The sequence below is a fragment of the Dromaius novaehollandiae genome, chromosome 7 (genome assembly GCF_036370855.1).
Source record: "Dromaius novaehollandiae isolate bDroNov1 chromosome 7, bDroNov1.hap1, whole genome shotgun sequence".
Lineage (NCBI taxonomy): Eukaryota > Metazoa > Chordata > Aves > Casuariiformes > Dromaiidae > Dromaius > Dromaius novaehollandiae.
The window spans coordinates 25181125-25205332 of record NC_088104.1 but is presented as its reverse complement, the minus strand read 5'-3'; the positions used below and the strand labels follow the sequence as shown (position 1 = coordinate 25205332).

At 36.6% G+C, this 24208-nt stretch overlaps 1 protein-coding gene across 2 annotated transcripts; it reads left to right on the top strand.

Annotated features, from left to right (window-relative positions):
- The first annotated feature begins 57 nt into the window (after positions 1-57).
- Positions 58-24208, top strand: CIR1 (corepressor interacting with RBPJ, CIR1). Of its 2 annotated transcripts, XM_026092891.2 has the most exons (10): positions 58-215; positions 1053-1147; positions 1692-1765; positions 3880-3893; positions 3984-4039; positions 4359-4407; positions 4620-4737; positions 19152-19258; positions 20729-20814; positions 22624-24208. In XM_026092891.2, exons 1-10 carry the CDS (start codon positions 144-146, stop codon positions 23345-23347), a joined length of 1395 nt encoding a protein of 464 aa, XP_025948676.2. In that variant the 5' UTR covers positions 58-143; the 3' UTR covers positions 23348-24208. The 2 variants fall into 2 exon arrangements, with proteins under 2 accessions (XP_025948676.2, XP_064371045.1); XM_064514975.1 differs by lacking the exon at positions 3880-3893 and having other exon boundaries at positions 171-215.

Below are 24208 nucleotides of genomic sequence, written 5' to 3'. Positions count from 1 at the left end.
GGCGGCGGGGCGGGGCGGGGCCGGGGCAGTAGCGGCGGCGGCGGCGCGGCGCCCCGCAGGAAGGCCCGCCCGCCGCCCCGGAAGGCCCGGCGCAGGCAGGCGGCGGAGCGCCCGTGCCGGCAGGCGACGGCGCCACCGCCGCCATGGGGAAGTCGTTCGCCAACTTCATGTGCAAGAAGGACTTCCACCCCGCCTCCAAGTCCAACATCAAAAAGGCGAGTGAGCGGGGGGGGACACGACGCCCGCCGCCTTCCCCGGCCCCCGGGGGGAGCGGCCGGGCCCGGCAGCCGTTGCCGCGGGGGGAGGCAGCGCCGGGGGCTCCGCGCTGCCCGCACAACCCCTTCTCCCCCCCGCGGCGGTGACGGCCCGGTTTTATCAGTGGCGTCGCCGAAGCTGCTTCATGTCTAGTGTCCTCGCTGCTTTGCTGTACCAAAACAGTACTTAAACTGTTCGGGTTTTTTGTTGTTGGTGGTGGTGGTGGCGGGGAGTTAACTCCGTTAACGCAGGGCGTTAGGGCACCCAGTTCCGCTCGGCCCGTGTCGCAGGAAGCCAGCTGCGCCCGGGGGGGCGGTGGGGTGTTACCTGGCAGTACACAGAGAGCAGCGCGGGAAGAGAGACCTCGTTTTTCCAGATAGCTGCGTTAGCGTGTAACATAAGCACTGCCAAAACACTGAGTGGGAGCGGACTCGTTTCCGTGCTGTAGTGAGGAAAACCAGATTTGGCAGCTACTCAGGATCCTCTTCTGCAGTGGGTTATTGGCATGGAAGAATTATTCCAGCTGAAATCAGGTGCGAATTCACCAGTGAAATCAGGAAAAAAGCTGAATATTAAAAGCTTTAAGTTTGCTTCCTCGCACATCCGTATGACTCTCTCCCTTTTCTGGCTCCAGCTTGTGAACATCTGGTTCTTGGATAGACACCCCACACTTCTCGGGAAAACCCCCGGCTGGCATGGTGTGCCTGTCTTTCCCAATAGTTCACATACATGGATATTTTAGATTTTTTTTATTTGTTTAGTAGAAGGCTAAGTAGAAACTTCCTTGTTTTAACTAGGTATGGATGGCGGAACAGAAGATATCATATGATAAGAAGAAACAAGAAGAATTAATGCAACAGTATCTTAAAGAACAGGAATCCTATGATAACAGGTGAGAAATGGCGTAACACCACACACTTCCTCCTACCATCTCTTCTCTTCATGGCAGTGAAGGACATCTCGTTGTGGGTTATCTGAAGCACGGTCTCCCACTGATCTTAGTAACAGAAGAGGACAGTGACTCATAAATTGGTGCAAGGTCATAAGAATTTATGACCTTATCATTAGTTTTTCAAGTAGTTTGTGTGAGTCATTCAATTCATTTCCCTGTATGTTACATTTAACAGAGCAGCAGGTAAACTCGATAGCAACATTTGGATCATGCAGAAATCCGTCTTCCATAATCTATGGGCACGGAGTTATGTTTCAGTTGTGATTGAAATGTATGATTTTGGTACGCAGTGGAGCATGCAGAAGTGTTGACTGGGCCCTCAGTTCTTCGTTACTCAACTTCTAGTGCTGAAATGAACCAACGAGAAATTCCCAGTTATGGTGACAATTTCCTCTTGCACAGATCATGGCTAATTTTTTAAATAAGTAATACTAATGTGAATGTTTTGCGTGTAACACCCCAAACTCGTGTCTTTTTCATTTAGATTGCTTATGGGTGATGAGCGTGTGAAGAATGGTCTTAATTTCATGTATGAGGCCCCACCTGGAGCAAAGAAAGGTACTCTGGTTTCCTGATCTTGAGCAGACAGCATTGCAAAGCTAAAAACCCTCCAAAGAAATAAACACAGACTCTTATTTTAAAATAACATGCTCATAGTGAGGTAATACTAGAAGGTATGACTTTTTGTTTTTCTGGTGGAAATATGCAATGATACATAGTGCTTAATAGTTTTCATATCATACAACTTTAATTTCTCCCAAACTAAGAAATACTTTTTAAGAAACAGTTTGATGTGAAAGGAACAAAAAGACAAAATATTTTTTGCAGCAGCAGCTGCAGAGGTTCTATCCTTAAATGAAGGTGTTTCCTCTGCCAGTTATAAAGCCTTTGCATGAGGAAGACTAGACCAACACAATGGCTCTAGCTTTTGTTTTATCAAAGCCAAATACAATCCTGTGTTCTTGCTTACTCTCCTTCTTAGATACAACAGAGCCATCTTTGCTTAAAAGCTCTGTCCAAAACTCAACTTGACACACGTTGGGCATAGAAAATGTCATGGCAAACAGCTATTTTGCTGAAGTTTTACAAATAGAGATGGAGAGTCTATAATCAAAAGTGGTAGATGACTGACTCTGATGGGTCTGACTAAGACTGTATTTGGTAGATCCATGAAGAGGAGTTAATAAATACCTAGTGGATACATTCAGACTTTGCTAAAATTAAATGAGTAAGGGTATGAGTAAAGGCAGAATTAAGAAAAGGTGGTAGAAAAACACATTCTAAGAGTATTCCCTTTAAAGTGCATCTTTCCACTTTAACTGAAACCCTTGGAAATGCTTGGATAGGCTCATTCTTGTAGAGCAAGTTCTGCAATTATTTCTCTTTAAAAACTCTTAAACATATCCCTTATACTCAGAGCAAATGTAATTTTAAACTAATTATCTTTGCAAATAATTCTCTTTTTTTTAATGTTTAAAACTAATTTTTAACCTAACTATTGTTGCTAATAATTCTTAAACTACTTTTGTAAGAAGAGGAAAAAGCAAATTGTCCTGAAAAGCAGTTCTGCTGATTTACTAAAACAGGAGTAATTTTTTAAAGCTAATATGCAGCCCAGGCTTCCTTTCCAGCTGAACAAAAAAAGGATTCTTCAGTGATGATACAAAGGCTTTAAGTTAGACCCTTTCTAAATTACCTTCTGAAGGAGGCTCCGTTCTCTTTTCACTAGGTACAAAGCCTAGGGATACCAGCCCCGCAAAGCTGAAATTTTATCTTTTGAATTTTTTATCAGTTGAATACAGATGCATTTCCTTTGTAGCCAGTGCATTTTTGTTTTATTTGAAAATAAATCCTCTTTCCCTAATACGTGAAACTCTTAAAACATGAAACTACACAGATAAGTATGGGCCCATGGGACTGGCACAATAAGTGACACATTAATTTTTATTAACAACTTTTTGGTTGCTTTATGAGATCCTTTTAACCAAATAATTAAATTTAATATAAATGTAACTTGCTTTACAGTAAGCCCATGACTGCTAGGAAGTACATGAAAACCCTTGGAGAGGAAAAGCTTTTATAAATTACAATTTCCATTTTATAAATATGCCAGTGAGGAAGCACATTCTAACAGGGTACTGTACTGCAAGACATGTGCTTATTTATCTTGAGAAATATGGATCAGGCTTATCTACCAGACCTCATACACTAAATTCTAAGTAGGTATGTTTACAAAACTAATGATAACCTACTAAAATGGGAAACTCCCTCTATAACTGCTATTTTGTGCAGAATGAAGTGACTGTGGAACTCATTCTTCTCTATCTGAACCTAAAAAAAAGCAATCTTTGCAAAATACCAAGTTTCTGGATATTCCTGCTGTCCTATTGTACAATGTTTCCTTTGCAAGCTTTTAAGATTTTTAGTGCTTGTATATTTAAGCAATATGGTTAAAAGATGATTCTAGTATTACAGGATTTCTAATTGAATATAACAAAGGCTGATTATTTATTAGTGCTCTTTATTTAAATAAAATTACTTTCTGAGTATTTGTACTATTGTATTAGGGTAAACCATAAAATCTTTTGTCTCCGGATAAGATACCAGCTGTATGTTACATGTATAATTAATGTATCATCTCTCTTTTTTTCATGATTTCTGATAATTTACAGAAGAAACTAAAGAGGTAATTCATTACATCATTTCTTAATGTTTTCTTCCTACTTACTTAAAATGTATAATAAATTTCAACCTTCCCATGTTTTATATCTTACAGCAAGAAGGAGAGACTGAGTACAAATTTGAATGGCAAAAAGTCGCCCCTCGAGAAAAGTAAGATATCTGGATTTCTGGATTTGATCCAAATAATTGTTTTTTTCTTACTTATTCTTGACATCCTTTTCTTTTACTTCCCTTTTTTTTATATACATATATACATCCAAGCAAGTTGTTTGTATAATCCTTGATAAGCTTAGTTTTTGTTTGAATTTTACACCCATATTTGAAAACACATTAAAACTAATGCTTACCAGAAGTGTATCTCTGAAATAGATGCACACTTAACCGTGACAGGACTTACAGTAGTTTTGTACATAATTTTTTTTTAATTGAAGATTTAATCTGTGTTTTCTTTTTGTGTTTTTAATAACAGATATGCTAAGGATGATGTGAATATCAGAGATCAGCCATTTGGTATCCAGGCAAGTTACATAAATTTCACTCTGTGGATGTCTTGGGTTATTTCAAATATTATCTAACTGCAGAACATTCACATGGACTCTCTTAATTATAACGTCTGTTTCTCAGTGAGTTTAAAAGCCTTCCTTTCTCATAATAAAATAGACATTTCTCTAAACATTAAGTCGTATTGTTAACTAAATTGTGTCAATTGTTTCTTTTTTTCTCCTTTTAGGTGCGGAACGTGAGATGTATTAAATGCCACAAGTGGGGTCATGTAAACACTGATCGAGAATGTCCTTTGTTTGGCCTTTCTGGAATTAATGCAAGTTCAGTCTCCACTGATGGTTCAGGTAGGCACTGAATTTCTTTCAAAGATGCTGGTTATAAATTTTGGAGGAACTTCTCAGGTTTAATTTTGGAAGATTTAAGTTTACCATATTTCAAATGGTTGATGAAATGAGGAAAAGGTTTCTTTATTCCAAACGTAGTAGCCACAATTTCAAGTTAATTATTTCAAATGTCAGGGATCTAATTTTCCAATTAGTAACATGATTTAAAAAACAGTTTGCCATGACTGTTGCTTTGATCTTGCTATGGCAGAAATTCAGAAGCTGCCATGAGACTGTTTATATCAGAACGACAATATTTGTGTCACAAAAATAATTAATGAACAGACTATCAAAGACTGTCCCAGTTCAAATTCAGGAATACTGTTCGGAAACATGAGAATACATCAGTACATTTTTGTAAACCATTTGGGGAAAAAGGAAAGGCTATATTTTATTTCTTTATTAGTCATATGAAATGCTTTTATAAACGGGTAAGAAATTGAAGCTTATCTTTTCAAATGCCTGGTTTCCTTTCATTTGGCTTTCCGTTGCTTCATGCATCTACCTTTTTTTTCCTCTCTCAGTTTTCCTGTTAGTTAAAACCTTGTGGCATTTAGTATTAAGTGAGGTTTAAAGGAGTGGATGTAATCGTTCAAATTGAATATTGTTTGCCTACAGTAACAATTCTGTTACGAGTGCTTTGCTTTCTGTAAGTTGACCCAAGATTGTAATACTTTTAATATTCTTAAAATTGTGATACATTAAAACAGCAGCTGGTAACATGGGTTTCTGTATTGCACTTACAATCATGTGCTGTGTTGTGTATTCAGTTTTGAATGAATATTATTACAATTGCACACTTGATAACTTCTATTTTGCTATCCTTCCTCAGGTTATCTATTTTATCTGGTAGCTCTTAGTTTTATTCCATATTACATCTTGTCTTATCTTTTGGAATTAAACCACCTAGATACATCATTTCTTTGAGATAAAGCCTCAGAAGACTTAAGTTAAAGGATATAGTGCCTCTTACACTACTCTGCTTTTAGGCATTGCCTGATGATTATACCATTATATTGGCAGTCCTGTAGTTGTCATTCTCTGCCTATATTCAATAAGTTGTAACATTAAATCATTTTCTTGCCTCATTCTTATCTTAGAAGAAATTGTGAGTGGAGAGTTTGGTGGTGGTGGTAGAATTATATTGTGCAGCTGTCACATAAAAGGCATACTTTTTTGCTGTAGAATTCAAATTTTTTTCAGTTCAAATGATATGGGTAATTTTTAAGAGTGCTTGCTGGGAAATTTGAAAATATTTGTACATTCTTGCACAAGACTTGAAAATGGGCTCCTTATTCATAACAGTGCAGTAAGGATGCTTTGCAGTGTCTGTGTAAGACTAAGCGCTTGCTTCAAAGCTGGCTGAACTATCTAGCTGTAAGAAGTGCTTGACTGCTGTGATCATTTCCTAGTCAGAAAGATGTTCTCCGAGTAGCTTTCCAGTCGTTCTAAGCCTAAAGAAGGGGATTGAGCGCATACAATGTACTTTGCATGAAGGAAGGTGCTGCAAAACTATCTCTGTTTTCAGACTGTGGAAATGCTCTCATGTTTTCAACTCCAGAACTTAAAAGAAAGTGTGCTATGCTGAGCACAGGCTTCTTAGTAGGCTGAGAGGAAGGATTTCAGGGAGTAGGGGTGGGCGACAGATCACGGTTTGTATATATAATTTGTAAGACACTGTGTTCTTGAATTTGAATAGTCAGCTGTAATGATACTGCTACTTGCTCTTTCTTCCCTTCAGGGAAACTATATGTAAAACACTGCAGGTAAAGTTTGAAACAATTGTAAGTTCTTGATTTAATAGAAGATACAAAGCTTATAGGGAAATGGTAATATCTTTAATTAGATCAACCGATAAAAGGTTGTCTGCTTTTTCTAACCTCGGGCATGCAATCCTTTCATCAACTTTTCTAAATCTTCATCTGATTTAATAAGAGCTAAATTACACTCATGTGAGACTTCTGAAAATTCCATATAGGTAGATGAAGCACTTTGGCTAAGTGAGAACCCAAGTTGTTGAATTCATTGATTCTCTTAAGACCATAATTCATCTGCATGGTATATTGAAGTTTATGTGATGTATAAATAGAATTTTTTGAACTAAACCCTGAAACCAGTCCTGTGTTGTCTGGGACCGAAGTAAGTAATTGGCTTTGCGCAGCTGAGAGTTCTGTCCAGTTGCTAGTGTCGCGCGCAGTCCCGCTCCTAAGCGGCTCTTCCATATGCATCTCTAGACTAAATTCTTAATGCATTAGCTGATTGTTTTACAGCACTGTGGGAATGTCTCTTGCCATATTCTTATACAGATTGACTAGAGTTGTGGAAAATACTGCTTTATAACTGGTCAGAGACTCGTTTATGATACTGTCTTTTTATGAAACCTTTCTGTGTTTGAACTGAGGATTAGATTTAAAAAAAAACACAAGCACTTGAATTTCCTCCCCCCCATTTCACAAATTTCTCTTCTTGTGCTTAGAAAACTGATAGAAATCATGTAAATGATCCAAATTTTAATTTATTTTGGTTGCCAGCACAAGCCAAGTGGCTTTGTAATATTTTTGTAAGGTCTGAACTCTAAAGGACAATTTTCAGAAGCTATACGTTCATCTCTAGAGTAAATCACAGGCCTCTCTTTGAAGAGAACGATGAGTAGGGATGTCAAGGATGGAGTGAGATTGGGTATAGTGTACAGCAGATCTGGAGCGTGTGTTTAATTTTTTTATAGCCAGATATGTGATGTGGGTGCTAACATATTTTTCTTTGCTTCCAAAATGTTCAAATATATTTGCAACCAGCTCTCAAGAGAGAGTTGAATAATGTTGGGCTAAATCATCAAAGCAAGTAACACATTTAAAGGTAAGGAAGTAATTCCATATGTAGGAATCCCATCTTTGAAAGCTTGTTCTTAGTTTGTGTCAGGAAAATGAAATATAAATATCATCTCATAAATGAAGGGATATAATTATCTGAGAAATACAGAGATATAATAAAAAATAAAAATGAAACTGGAGTAGAATTTTAGTATGATAATCAATTAACCAGGACTCCAGTTAGTTTATGAAACTAATTGTATTAGAATAACCCAATTTAGGCTATGTATCACTGAAACTGATTTAAAAAAAGGGAGGGGGGAATCTAAAGGTTTTTTTGATAGGAAAAGAGCTCAATATTGCTTGGAAGTGATTTACTTGGTAGCACTTTATTCCCTTTGATTTATGGTCTTATGATAAAAGATGATCTGGCATCATTTTTTGCCAAAACAGAATGAAATCATTTTTCCTAGGCGGTGCTTGGTAGTTGCGATATGCTTTTTAGGTTAGGATTCTTAACTTCTGTCCTCATCTTGTGCTGAACATTGCTACAACTTTGAAAATCCCCCCCCTTTGGTAGAGCACACCACATATGGGCCCGGGGTTGGAAGATGCTAGTCGGTGTGCTGCAGAGCCGCCTGGCTGGTGGTGAATCCCGAAGCGGTCTGTGCTTGGGGAGCCTCTGCCTCCTGGTCTGTCGTCTGACGTTCCAGATACGTTCACATCGCTAATTGCTGCGTGAGTGGCTTTTAAAAGATGGCCTGGCTTCCCCTGTGTTACCCAGTGGGTGACTTTTAGCTGGTCTTGTTCTTCTGAACCTCGTTGTTCTGCTGAGAGAAGCATGGTTAATGCATAGGAAGATAAATGATTTTGTCTTGTTTACTGCTGACTTTGTGCATTTACCCAAATGTGTTTCTGTCCACAGAATAGAACAGAAATGATAGAAGCTTTGTATATGGTGCCCTAAAGAAGGGCTGAAACATCTCATACGCGCAAGATTAGGAGCCACAGAAGTATCTTATATCCTAATTAGGTTCATGTCTGGAATCAGTAGTGCAGTAACTTTAAAGTCTTTAAAAGTCTCCAGTGTGGAAAGGTCACTGCTCTCAGAAACACTGCTGAACAAAGTTATCCTGGAAGGAAAACAGTGGTGGCCATATTATTGCTAACAAATCCTTATGCATGCAAAAAGGGTTGGTACTTACCTACTTGGAGGGAATTTTTCATCTTTCTTGTTGGTCAAAAGCAAAAGTTTTTGACAGAAAATGAGGAAAAAAAATTGCTTTGTTAGCATAGCCAAGTTATTGAGTAAAACCAACAAAACCAGCCCTTCCCCGTCTTTTCCTTTCTTCCTGCCCAAATTAGGCCATCAATTATCTTGTTTGAAGTAGTATCTTCAGTATGGTAAAAGTCCAAAAGGTGATAAATTTTTATCTTTTCATACTCTTAAATGCCCAAATCACTGAGTTGCAGTAAGATTTAGATTCCTATTTGAAGGAGAAGTTTAAATAATGCAGGAACTGTTCCATCCAGATGAGCAGGTCATGTTAAAGGGAGGGAAATAGCATGTGAACAGAACAGTGAATTAGTGTTGTGTATTATGACCTGCCGCAAAGCAGAGTTTTCATAGTTTCAGCATTTCTTGATGTTTTGTTGACACAATCTTTCCAGAGTAGTCTACTATTAGAAGGTGCTTTAAAAAAAAAAAAATCCTATTTACTTAGTTCTCGTATATTTGAGAACAGTGCACTTCACTTTTAATTGCCATTATAGTTTCCTTTGGCAGTTATATAAATTAAGATATCTCAACACACAATGGAAATGTTCAAGAGCACTTGATGCAAGTTCAGCATGTGTTTTATTTTAATTTCATCTTCCTTCAGGAATAGAGCAAAACAAAATGTCTTATCTGGGCTGAGACTGTTTTTCATCCTCAAAGGAAATGTTTGAGTTAAAAATGAATGAAAATGAAACTTCTACGTGTGATATAGTCTTTGTTCTGCTTGTCTGTGAGGAAAAAGAACAGCTATTAATAATCAGTATACAGTTTTTCAAGCATTGTAAAATAACCAATGTAGAATTTTTGGAAAGAAAAACCCTACAAGCTGTGATTCTCTTAGTTCAGCAGAAAGATATTTGTCTTTGAATTTATCATCTTAGGTGAGGACTGTGTTGTAATCATCCTCTTTGCACATGAAATGATTGGCATTGGTGTTTTGGATTCAGTGTTCAATATCTTGTATGCAAAGAGCAGTCGCTGACTTCAGATTACTCTGGTGGAAATGCTGCAGGGTTAAAGCATATGTCTGTGGCACAGAGCTGTGTTCTGAGAGGACAGAGAGCTATCTTTCAAGATCTGAAATACACTGCAGTGCTACAGCAAACAGAAAAATAGTTACAGTCAGTACCCATGAGTTAGGCTTGGTGGCTTGGTTATTTTGCTTCTGGAACCATTTTACTAATCTATTTGGTAATTCATGCTAAAAAAATAATAATCTTACCATTAAAGTGCCTATTGAATAATATCTCACCAGTGAATAGAGATTATTTTTGCAATAGGGCAATTTCAGTGGATGTGGTTATCATGGGATAATCACACCCCTGGGGTACAGCCTTGTCTGTAATCTCCCAGGAGTGTAATTATTTCATGATAACTGCACCTCCTGGTGTTGCATTATTTCCATTATGAAATTCTTAGTTTTAGATAAAAAGTAACTTACTTTGATCACTGGAAACTGCAAAGTAGTGTTAGAACATTCCAGCTGTGAGGCTTACAGACCAACTTATAAGAATTACTACTTCTTTACAAAGTTAAATTAGGCAATCAAAATGTTTCTTTGGGCTAAACTGATTTAGAATGTTCTTTCCTGATGAAATCCAAACTTTCAAAGTTCAGACAAGGTGGAACTATCATTTGTGGTTATGACTTTGTGTGCTTGTGTGTGTATTTATGTATAAAATATGTATTACTTGCCAGTATAAATCCAGGTCACTAGATCCTAAAAGTTTGCCAGTTTTTACAGTTGTTTTTTATAATTCACCAGTAGTATCTGTTGATTTTGTGCTTTTAGTGCTTTTTTGGGAGTTCAGACCACAGCTTTCGATTTCTTAGTAGGTCAGTAGTTCATGATGGTTCATAAACTTTGAAATGTGTTCATTCTAAAACGTCATTCCTATATGGAGTGTGCACACATACACAAAGCATGTCAAATCGGTAATGTAAATTGAAGTGTAAATTCTTATACCTAATTGTTACAAATATTGCACATCTGTTGGTTCTAAACCTGGATGACTTCCAGGCTGTGCTCACAGTGTATGGAAGTGTATCACTATCCAGTTTCATCAAAGAAAATGGATCTTTTCACATGTGTGCAGTATTTTAGTCAAACTTGCAAATAAAAATAGCACTTATGGTGTGGGTTTTTTTTTTTTTTGCTATTGCAGTATTTTTTAAATGTTCTTAAATAATTTTACAAGGCAAATGTATTCTGTTTTAGCTTCACATATTATCACTAAGAGGGGTACAAATGCCAGTTAAATATGATAAATCAGAGAAATGGAGCTAAGGATTTTTTTTCTTCATTATCGTATGCTGGATCTCATTTCACTTGTGTTAGTATGTCCGATACTAAAATCGGAAGGATTATTCACAAATGATAGGGTGGAATGCTAAGCCCAGGAAGCTTCATGCAGAACATCAGAGAGCTTGGTAGCGCTAAGTGAAACCCCCAAAATTGCTGGACCTGGTGAAGATTTGTATGGGTTGGAGTACAGAAGCATTGTTTTGGTAAATGTGTCTTCAGAGACAGCATCAGGATGATGGTAATGATTTGACAACAAACAAATAGAGTACAGTAACAACAGATACTAAGCATGCTAATTATTTTTCGGCCTTCGACTTTACTAGAACAGAGACTTGTGGGTTTTCTATACAAAGTATTTCAAAATAGTTTTGTTGTTTTTTTGTTATTTTGTTACTGCCCCTAACTTCCTTGGCCAGGTGAAGTTAAGGCAAACTAAATACCCTAAATACCCCTTACATTTTTTTCTGCGAGCAGTCTGTCCTTCTCAACCAGGGTGGGGGAAGAGATTGCTAAAAAGCAGCGCAAGCTTAAATATTTACAATTTTTGTTGCTTTTATTTGAAACAAAAGCTGCTTGGAAACAATTTATTACTCTCTTATGAAAGAAGACTAGTGTCCCAAATGGAGAGATAATTTTGTAAATGCTCCAGTTAGAAGACAGTAGGATGTTAAGATAAATAGGATTCTTATGCTCTTAGCCTGTGAAACCTAAGACTGGAGATTGCTGGGCATCCTTATCTGCTAATGACTGCTTTGAATGTTTTAGGGCCCACTGGCTCCATACATGATCCCTCCAGCGGAATTACAGGGAAGAAAGTGAAAGTGATTTGCATGTTATGGAAGATTTGGACAAATAATGGTAAAAATGTAATAGAGTAACACGTGTGTATATCTAGTGTCCTGTGTTCTATCAAGCTAAAGAAACTCTGGACATGTCTACATAAATGCAGCCTTCTTTAAAGCTGAAGATCCATTATGAGCTCCTAGAGTTGGTACCATTCGTTTGCATTACCTACGTGCTCCGGAATTAATTATGGTTGTGCTTTCAGCCAGTCTATTACTTAGTGCGTTCAGGTGATCTTTCACTTTTGGGTGAAATTCCTTTCCATAATAATCACTGAAATATCAACCATATGGAAATAGTAAAAAAGGATATCTGTGTCTATATTATATTATATCTATAATCTTGCTGCATTTTTTTCAGTGACAAATATGGTACCTTCTTGTTTCCCAACAAGTCAAAACTTGCGTTGCATCCTACAGGAAAGCAGGAGTTGATTTAAGTGTTCTCTTGAATCTATAATAACATTAACATATTCAAATATTTTTTTTTAACCATGCATATTTGTATAAAAGGTCGTCTGTAGAAATGCATAGCATATGAACCCCTCCTTTATGATCTGCAGCTGAGTGCTTTGATTGTGAACAGTAGGAACCCTAATAAAATCTTCGCTCAATCTAAGAACTGTCACATTTTAGAATAATCCTCCATTTATGTTTCAGAAGTCTCAGTATTTGATGTAAGTGCATAAAATACAGATTTCTATTAGAAGCGTTGTGCTTAGCACTTAAACAAGAAATATGGATTCATATAGCAATTTGATAATGTAAATGGTTTTTACTTAGGAAAAAAAGTAAGAAGAAACTCAAAATTCCCTGAAACACCTCTGACAAAAGCATGGTATGTTATGCTGAAATTCTGTCATCAATTAAACCACAGACCCTCCAAAGTAAAGCTAATTAAGAGTCGCAAAGTTTTTTATTTGTTGCTTTCCCTCAGTGCCAACTGCAGCTGTTGCTTTGAAGTGTAAATATGGTCTGAATGCAGTCATCTCTGAAATGGATGGGAAAATTATTAGTAGAAAATGATCGGTTCTGCATTAGTGGAGACAGTATAAATTTGCTACATTCTTCCTGACCAGGATCATGCTCACATAATCATGATAATAGCTTATTGTCCTTTGGGTAAATGAAAGGGTATTCTCTCACCTCTGTCACAGCAATAATAAAAGTTCATAGAAGATACAGTATAATTAGGCTCAGTCTGTAATTTTTACATTGTTGTTCATTTTTATTTTAAGCTATATGAAAAAGAATATATGGGACTGTAGGGAGAAGGCAAAAGAAGTTTATGAATGTATTGACAGAACTGTTTATGCTAGCTACAAAGTCAGTTTGTCTTTTAAAAACAAAATCCCCAAACCCTTGTATGCAAGTGTTCTGCCTTCGCCACCATCCAGAGAAGGCAGTATTCTGAGTCTCGAATGCATTCCTGCTTCGTGCGAGGTTGTGCTAAGCCAAAACCCGCCAGCAGGATGGTTTTCCAAAACTTAGTTTCCGTAGAAGAGTCCACGCTAAGAGGAGTCATTCAGAACCACAGGACTCTGCCTTCAGACCTGTCAAACCCAGGAACAGCTCAGTCTCTGCGTTGAAGATGATCTTTAAATAGTTTCCTTTGTAATCCAGTTTGGGAACGCTTGCATGCAGCTATGCTATCCTTGATCAGTGAAATACTGTTTGTGAGCTTGCGATGTATAGTTCATCTTTAACGTGTAATTCAGTAAGTTCCTCCTTGCTTTGTTTAAAGGTCACTAACAAGGCAGTTTTAAAGTCTGAGTGGTAATTGCCAGTTTAATTTTTGGCAGTAACAGAGCACAGCTTTAATATCACTGTTGCATAGAAGACCAGATTTAAATTTTGGAAGAATTATGGCATCGTGTTGTGTAAGATGCCTATGAGACAGAAAAAAGACAACATGCTTTAGCCCTACTTTGTTAACAGAATCTATGTAGTAAAAAGGATAAGCCTTGAAAATATATTGTCCTTGATTGATACATGACTTTTTATATGTGATGGTGTGGAGTATACTGATGTATAATATATGTGCATAATATATGTATGTATAATATATAATATGAGACTGATGTATAGATAGCAGCTGTACCTGTGTACTTATCTTACATTTATGTCCATGTAAATTATATATCTTTCACCAAATCAGCAGAACTCTAATGGTATGATGGTGGTTTTAATTTAGATTCAAATGATCACGTACATAAACTGAAAGGTGTCCCACACCAGAACCCCTCCTCAAGAAAAGGAAGCTCAAGAAAAGTCCAACTCTGTTCTAAATAATATCTGTTTTGATGATGTATACACACAATGGGCATGTGTTAAAATGTAGGTCAGAAAGTTGTAGTTAAAGTGACACTATAAGGAAGCTACTGCCTTTTTTCAGTAATTTTTATATCAATACATAACTGCAACCACTGTGTAAGTACAACTGGTTGCTCTAATTTCCCCTGCCATAGGTGGGCTTAGTGGTTACACTATTACTGTTTCTTGCCTCTTTGCTTTCTGTACGTATTCCAGAATCAAAATCTAGTTAGAAACTTAACTGATTGCAAAGAATAATTCAGTTTGCTCATCTGCACTGCTTGACAGAAGTGGAAGCTTTTATCAATAAATTGAGCAGATACTGTCAAGGCTATGCATTGCAAATAGACAGAAGTAAAAGTGCTATTTTGGGACACACTAGCAATCATAACATTATGGTTCTGTCCTTACCGCCACTGAAACTGTTGTAGGAAAAAGTGGTATTTAATCACAGTCGTTATGATAAGAGATTTTTAGTACATTGTCCTCTAATATTGGATAATTTGAAAAATGTGCTTTAGACATTTTAATGGAGGGGTGCTAGATGCTGTGTTACAGCTAGCATTGCTCTCCTAAGAGGAGAGGCTTGTTCAAAGAAACATCATGGCAACAACAAAGCATTAAATGCATCCTTTGCATGCGTAAGTTTAAGAGAAATAGGGACAGAATCTAAAATGTCAGTCTTAGCTATACATTTATTTTGTTTCTGGGCTGGGGAGGGTGCTCTAAGGTGGGGTAGGAGAGCTTTCTGTAAGTTAGGCATTTAGTAATTGAAATCCAGAATTATATTCCCCCTGCAGATGTTTAATAAAGGTAGAATTAATTCTGTTAATTTGATCTCAGTTAAGTGCAGTAAGAAATTGGACTGCTCTTTGTTATACAAGCAAATTGGCAATATGTTCTAGAAATCCTAGTATGATATCCTTCTGCAATCCAGTATAATTGAGGCTCATATAGGCTTCAGAAAACTTCTATTTACAGCTCTTCTATTTCTTAATTGTATGCATATTACAGAGATGCATCAACAGCTGTCGATTCAAGGTTGTGCTCAGGTTGCACTTTGTGCAAGACTAAAATCCTTCCTTTCACACTTCATTTAATGGGTTGAGTTTCCAGATTTTATGCTCCTACTCTTTGAGTGAGCTGAGCTAACTGGATTTTTTTTTTTTTACCTTAAGTAGTGTCTTAAGCAGAAGAGAAAAGAGAAGAGTAATGCAGTAAGCACTTCTGTGAGAAGTAAGGAGAAGGAAGAAACTATAGTCGATTTGCTTGAAAACACTTTTTCTTGAAAATCACAAAGGCCATGGGAAAAAAAAAATCTTTTGTTGCTTCTTAACTGTGGAGCCTCTTCTGTGTAACCCCTTAATAAAATTTTAAGTAACTGCAGCCCTAGAAAACTTAACAAGTTGTCTTAATGTACAGAAAGAAGTATATCAGTATGCAATGAATTAATTCTCATGTGTGGTAAAAAGTTCCTCTGTGACTATGGATTTTACAGAAGATTAATGTTTTAGCTTTAAACAAGTGTCATCTGGAAAAGTTTTAAGGTTTTTTTTTTTTCTTTCAAAATGAAAATTCCAGAAAATAAGCTTGACACATAGTCATATTCAAAAATAGCAAGGTACTGTATTTGACTTATTTCAGAAAGAATAAGAAACAGATGATGAAACAGATTATAAGTTTGAACTTATTTTTAGTTTGCTGATGGATGAGAGACTAGTTGTTAGAAGTCCTAGCAATCAGCTATTTTTACAGGGTTTCTATATCTAACTTTTTGTCAACTCATGACAGTCATATCTAGACCTTTTCACCTGCATGAGATCATACCAGCTTCTTCACAGACTATCTCCCAAGTAATGGATGAATATATGAGGACATCAATTTTCGCAGTACACAATATTTTTCTATTCCCAGTGTACTCATGAATTTTTGCAAGTTGGTGGATACTGGCCAAGAATACTTAGCTAGCATTGAACCCCAAGATTTTAGCATACTGAGAGCCTCTCAGCTTAAACTTACCATCTGTCTTGCAGTTTATGACTTAACTGGAACATAGCTGAATGAAGTTGTTCAAAGAACAACTGAAATAGACTGGACAGGAGTGCACAAAAGTCAGTAATGCTACGCATTCATGATAAGCTTTTTATGTAGAAAAGGGGGGTGGGGGGGAATTGCTTACCTCCTTCCCAGTGGTTGTGCACAAAGAAGGCCTGAAAGGTCTCTTTCTAGAAAATGGTTTTGAACTGTGCTTTAGAAGGCAGATGTGCCTTCCTGCCTTCATGCCTCTTTTGTCTTGATCCTGACTCTAGTCTGTGTAAGTAACCATAAAATTAGGAGGTCTGTCCCAGTTCTCTTCCAAATTTCCTATGTAGGTTTGGACAAGTTGTATTCTGCCATTTTTCTGATTACAGTACTGGGAATATCTAGGTATTTGGTACATATCAAAGTGTGTACAATGCTCTGAGATACTGTAGGGGGAAGACCTGGTACGTTAATTATGTTGTTTTGACAGGCAGTGGCTCTTACTGCCATAGTCTTTGAATAAAAGGAGGATTATAAGATTTAATCTGGTCAAAGGTTTTGAGTTCTTTGGTATAGTGAAGTCTTCATTTGTGAATGTCCAGGTATGTCTCCATTCAGCTTCTTTATACAGGGCTTGTTTTTGGTTTTAGTATTTTATTATATTGTATGGCTGCTTTATATGGCTTTTTTTGAATCAAGACATCAGCTGTTACAAATTCTCCTGTTAGGTTTGTGTCTAATCTTGGTATCCATCCAGAGTAGATTTGGGCAAGCAGAGCAAGGTTACCATAACATCTCTGACTACCATATTTTTTGACCTGTGAATTCCTTCTGTTGAGCAGTTTGCTCTGTCTGGGATCTGCTCTTGTGTCTACTTCCCTAAAGATGGCCCTGAGATCAGCAGCTGCAAGTGACTTGCTGAAATCAAAATGTGCTGCCCTGTATGGCTCCCATTTCAGCTTTTAGGTCTTCTCGGGAAAAATCCCTGTCAGAGGTACCTGGGGAAGCAACCCTTCCAAGCGAAAAGACTCGCTCTTTCCTCTTTTCATCCAAATATATGAATTTGGAATTGTAGTACAGGTAATTTAAATTACATTTTTAGTAAATCTTTGAGAACTTACAATGTGCTGAGTCTTACTGATTTTCCTGTAAATATCTTTCTACTTTTAGCACCATCGTTTGCTCATGGATAAAATCTCTTTTGATTCTGTACAGACATGGACAGATCTGTATGTTGGCAAGCTTGTACAGGGATACTGAGGAGCTGCAGATCTTAATTGTGTTCCTTTCCTCTCTGCAATGAGTCTTTTAAAACTGAAATAAGCAAAAATGTAAACAAAGCAACCCATACACCTTCGTTAACTATCACTGAGCTTACAAGTACACTGTAACATTTTAAAAGAAAAAATACTTTTGGTAAAATATATGTGAGGAAAAAAGAAAGCCTCTACTTAATAGAACACTTAAACTCAGTGAGGGACTAAAAAGTATTTCCTTAGAAAATTCTTTTGGCTGGAATAATTAGAAACTTGTGAAGACAAAGTTAGTAATGCAAAGGCTGCTTAAACTATTATTTTTCAGGTGTTATCTTCTTCATTCCTGCTTTGCAGATAGATCTGTTTCTATGAGCAGTGTGTTATGCAGGAAAACTGAAAAAGTTAGTTGCCATTTTCTGAGAAAGTGCTATCTCCTTTTCCGTATTAAAAATTTCTGTTTACTTGCCCTACTTTTCTGTATCAAAAATTTGTGAGTTTTGTTCTTCTCCACAACTAAGAAACTCTTAAAACTGCAAAACAGGATCAATATATTGGATAAAACTAGCTTATTATTTACAATTAGTTTACTGAAGTATTAGCAGTCATGTGCCTCGTGCTTCATTTTACATGCCTTGTAATTTAGATTAACCTTATACAGTATTGCTAATTAATTGACAGTGAGGTTAGTGAATGAACTGGTAAGTAAATTTACTGAAAGTGACCCACCGAAAGAGTAGAGCTTGGGGGTGGGAAAGGTAGCTAATCATAGGAGTATGTGAGGTCTTGATGATCACAGTGTTTAATTCGCGCAAAAGAGTTACAGGGCTTATAACTTATGCAGTCAAAGCTGAATGATCCAAAATATGTCTCATATTGTACTCTTATATGGGTGTTTGCAAACAAAGATAACATGCCTGATCCCAAACACCTACTCTAATGCTGTGTACTGCATATTTTGCAAGCTGTTACAACAGAGACCCGTGATGAGCCTCACAATTAGCAGCCCAAAACCCAGCACATTTGGGGGTCCCTGGAGTAAATAAGGACATAGTTTAATTTTTCATGTATTTAATCATTTTTTGCATAAATATACTGAGTTTCTTGGTTACTTTCTACATTTAAGTGAAAAAATTGTGTCATTATGAAAAATGCCATATTAATAGTATATTAGAAGTGCATTTTCCCATTTTTCTAGGGAAGAGGAGGTACTTAAAAGTCTCACCGAATATGTTTTTTCTTGGTTTCCTGTGTTGTTTTGTACTATAATAAAAATATACTACTAGACTTACTTAAATATATTGTTTTCAACATGACAAAGTTACATAAGAGAATCCCCTTGCACTTAAAGAAAAATGCAATTATTTTCTATTCTGAATCTCCAGACTGCTGTTTTAGAAAATCATATCTGATTATTTGCCCAGCAGAAGATTATTGAGTTGATTTAGCTGTGATTTTACTTAACAAAGCTTCAACTGAATTCCAACTGTGGAGTCCAAAAAAGGTAGAGAGATATAAATGATACATTCAAACTGTGATTTTTGTGAACAGGGCCATCAATGCACCCCTCGGAGCTAATAGCGGAGATGAGAAACAGTGGGTTTGCACTGAAACGAAATGTACTGGGGAGAAACTTGACCGTAAATGATCCATCACAGGTAATGATCTTTTTACCAGTAAGCTGAAAATGTCTATAAATCTAAATGTGATTGCTTGTGAATTGCTACTTAATGTTTTCCAATATGCATATCCATAGGAAAGCTGAATAGCTATACTAGCAGAAAAATATCCAGAAACTTACTGTGTTTTCCAGTTTTGTTTTAGTCAGAATGGCAAATTTTTTAGAACTCATCTTTAATGAATTAAATACCTCCTCTGGCTGACTAGAAATTGAATTTCTCACAAAAGGGGATGGTTAGGGATTTTGCCACATACCTCTTCTGCGATACTAGCCTTTGGGTGAAGTTTGAGGAAGCATCACAAATAATTACTGCCAGGAATGCTATATATGAAGATTTTTGACTTAATTGGCTATTGTTACATCTGTTGTTATTTGGAGTGAAAATATTTAATTGCCTTTATTCAGACTTCTCAATGTACATTTCTAATTGAGGTGCTTTACTAAAAATGTAAAATGAGCAATTTGTTTACCCTACTTGAGTGAGTCCCCATGCAATAACCTTTGTTCATATAGCAAGACAGTCAAACCACCAGGTGACCAAGGTGAAGCAGACTGGGGACAACAGCCCTCACTCGTTCTGGAAAGCCTGAGTAAATGAGCAATTCATTGTGTCTCCACAGAGAAATCTCCCTTTGCCTTTAAACAAAGCTATATTTTATCCCAGAAGACAGGTAGCATATGGGCAATATTAAATTTATCACAGTGAAATAAGGGTTGTTGAGTATGTTTGTTTTATGTATTTTTTTTCTTTTTTTCGGAAGAGCTTTCTATCTTTGTATCTTCTTTCACCTTCCGACTGTGGCTAAAATTAAAAACATCACAGCAGAGAGCTGTGCTGTACCAGTTGCATACAATTTGGAGAATTCAAGGTCTTAAAGTATCTGTGCTTTGCTTATTGTGTTACTGTATGTAGATTATATGATTACACTATTTTGCATTGCTAGAACACTTCATGAACATTGAAAGACCAATAACAGAACAGTAAGGCAGATGTTCGTAACAGCCATTTTGCTAACTATTAAACTGAGGCAGAAAAAATAATATGTCTAAATTATTCTGTGTTTGAGCAGGACTAGTGTCTTCCCCATCCTCCATGAACAATAAATGACTTATCTTAGGGAACTGTGTGAGCTCCAAAGTTTGCTCATTTTTATCAACTATTTCAGAAATGCTTCTCTCCCTGTCAGTAATGTTTCATATGTTACTAATAACTTCTTTTGTATGGCCCCTACATTATAGAACCTACTTCCCATTGAGACAGAATGTGTTTCTTCTTTGTAGCAAATATGTGGCTCCTTCCAAAGAGTCTTAAGTTGATATGGTAATATAAATGTATTTGTGCCTATGGAAATGTAAGGTACACACAGAAGCATCAGTTTTAATACGGAAATCTGAACTAAGAGGTTATTTTTATTTAAGGACTTAATATCTTACTACATTTTCCTAGGAATATGTTGCAAGTGAAGGAGACGATGATCCAGAGGTTGAATTTTTAAAATCACTGTCAACCAAGCAAAAACAGAAACTTCTAAGGTAATTGTGGTACCTAGTGGAGGGGATTTATACAGCCAGTAATCCTGACACCATAGCTTTCTCATGCATGCTTGTCGTTGTAACTCTTCTATACCATTGAAGAATTTAGCAACATCACGGCAGAAGAAAATCAACTTAATTTAACATATACTTGACCACAAATGGCATTATGCAGCATGTTTTTTCTTAATCCAGTTATTTTTTTTAATTTGGCTCTTCTAGTCTAATTTTGATACCTTTGGTTTGAGTTTCATTTCTGATTTATCTCGGATACTGAAATACGCACTCTAGTACTATATATGCATTGGCTCATTGAAGATACTGTCAATTCCTATTTTAAAATATTATTTTGAACTCTGTTGTTTGCAGCGTCTTCTTCCAGGATTAAAAATGATATGTCCTTGCTTACTGATTTACAACTTGGCAAAGTTTGTATGTTTTCCAGTACCTCTAAATTTAACCTGACATTGTGTCCCAGCATCAAGGTTGGCATAGCTCAGCCCTGCACTAGATCAGGGGTGTACAGTTTGCTGATGCAACTAAGCCAGCAGAGGGAGCTCCCCATATTAATGTTTTATGAGAACTGCAAGATTAAGGTTTTCATTCCTTGCTTCTATCCTACTGATTTCATACGCTTAAGGTGGCTCACATTTTTTCCTCTGTTAATTTGCAACATTATCTTAAAATAACTTGAAAATGTTTAAAATGGAAAATATGAACTACTGCCTGATAGATCCCCTATAGGTATCACTAGTTAAAATGGCAGTCAGGCAGCCTTTTAGGTTAAAAATACTTTCTGTCCATGGAAAGGGAAAAAAAAGGGGGAAGGTGAATTCATAGGCAGGGACCTGAGTAGCAAAGTACATATCATATTTGTATATATGATTAGTCATTCTCTGAAAATGCTGGACGTATTTTATGTTCATTTTAAGTAAAAAGTGTTGTGTAGTCTGAGCCATTTAAAAATATTTTGTTGGAACCTGTTGGCCCAACACTACTAAATTGTGGTACTTTAAGTTCAGTAAATACTTAGGCCCTTTACATTCTGAGAGTCTAAAGTAATATTTTTGAATACACTGAAAGTATTTTCACTTTTTGGTCACTGATTCTTTGAGAAGGATAAACAGAGACAGCAAGGGGTTGAAATTAAAAACTAGGTAAAAGCAGTGACTGTAAGTAAAATAGAAGTAAAAAAAAGACTGTAGGTAAAATGGCAGTGACTGCAGTGTGCGTGATAGAGTATTGTACTTTTGGCTAGAAATTATAAATTTCTATTATTTGTGACAGAAGAAATGATTGAAAACGTCAGTATTATTTGCCTGGAGAACTCTGAGATGTAGGCTTTAGATTCTCAGTTTCCATCATTATTAGGAAATGAATACTAATTGTCAATTTTTCATTTTCAAAATCTCTTATTATAAAAATGCACAAACAAAAAGCAGCAAATTATATTTGCCGTTTCCAAAGCAGGTTGTCATGAAGGAGAAGCACTGCTGAATGTATTCTTAGTTAGAACGCCCAAATTCACATTTCTTCTATTTTTTTCTAAATTAAGGAATTTAAAAAATTGTATCCCTCCTATTTTGAGGAAACTGTTGTGGATTACAGGAAGATTCTAGCTATGGTTAACTCAAGTTCATAAGTTTTAAAATAAGACTTTGCAGAAAGGAGAGAAATTCAACATGCTGTTATGGAAAATACTGTATTTACTGTAGGTCATCTAAAGTAGTGAACTTCAAAAGACAGTGACATACTTTAAAATGTCCTAACACTTCTGATTGCTCTACTCTTTTATTTTGAAAATAAAAGGAAATTGGATCGTCTGGAGAAGAAAAAGAAAAAGAAAGACAGAAAGAAGAAAAAGCAGCAAAAGAAAAAAAGCAAAAGTAAACATAAGAAACATAAGGCAAGATCCTCTTCCTCATCCTCCAGTGAGACTTCAGTAAGCAGCAGCGATAGTGAGACTGACAGCAGAGATAAAGCAGCACAAAAGAAGATGTATTCTAAGAAAAGAAAAAAAGACAAGTTTTCAGAGGCTAGCAGCAGCGATTCAGAAGGAAAGGCAAAGACTAGGAAGGAAAAACTTTATGAAGATCTCTCCAGTAGTCACGGTAACAAGGACAAAGATAGGGAGAAGTATAGACTTTTAAAGCAAGATAGTTCTGCGGGGAGCAACAAATGGAACTCCTGTGAGGGGGAAAGAAAGTCCAAAAGTAGATACCATAGCACCAACAAGGGAGAGACTGAAAGAAAGGAGAGGGATAGCAGAAGCCAAAGCATGGATGAGAGGAGCGGGAGAAGCCCTTGCACAAGTCACAGCAGTAACAGGCAAAGGCAAATAAGAAAAAGTCCAAGTCAAAGCCCCGGTGAAGAACAGCACAGGAGAAATGAAACCAGAAGCCCCAGCACAGATGTGCACAGAGAGAAGAAAAAATGTAGGGAGAGCTGTGGAGACAAGTATGGTAAAGTGGAACATAGAGAAAGCAGCAGACGCAGTAGAAGCAGAAGCCGGGAGAGGAAAAAAACCAGATAGTGTAGGGGACAGGTGCAAACAAAAATGTCACCATTTTTGATGAATGCCTTTAACAAGGACTCAATTATGTATTCCTGCTCATTTTCCAACCTCTGTAACTGTCATTTCCTACATAAAACGAACAGCATAATTTCTATAATGTGGGAATATTTGTAAATTAGCAAATGTTACTGTATTTTTCTTACTGTATAAATATGCTTGTTGGTAAGTATTTCTTGTATACATGCAGTAACTCATAGACCATAGACCTGATTTTACTGTTTTAAAATATTTCAGAGCATACGTGATACTCTGGGTTTTGACAATGATAATTTCTGTTTAGATGCAACTGCAAGGGGAATCAGAGAGTAATTTGGGAAGAGTCCTGGGATATTTTAAATAACAGACGTTTGAGATAGTTCTGGATAAAACACTGCTTCAGATGTCAAAACATCAGCTTGTAGAGTTTTTTTCATACTGAAACATTTTTCCTAAAGTTCCCTGTAAGAGATCAATTTCTTGAGTTAAAACAACAGAGAGACATAGTTCACATAAGTGTGTAGCCAACGTTTTTTGACCTCCTGCAGTGTACAGCTTGGTCAGGGCTATCTAAACATCTTGAACCCCTGTTGATATATGTCAGTACAATGTCAAGTTATTGTTCAATAATCTCTCAAGACATGAAAAGAATATTTACTGCCTCAACTGTTTCAGGTATTTCATTGTTTGTGATAGAAAGTTAATGTAAATATTCATTCTTTTGTTTTCATGGAAGAAAACTTATTTTTCTTCATGATTGTCAGCCATTTTCTGCAAACATTGTTATGAAGATGAACTTCCATAATAAAGCATCTTATTCTTTAAAAACAGTAAAAATTGCCA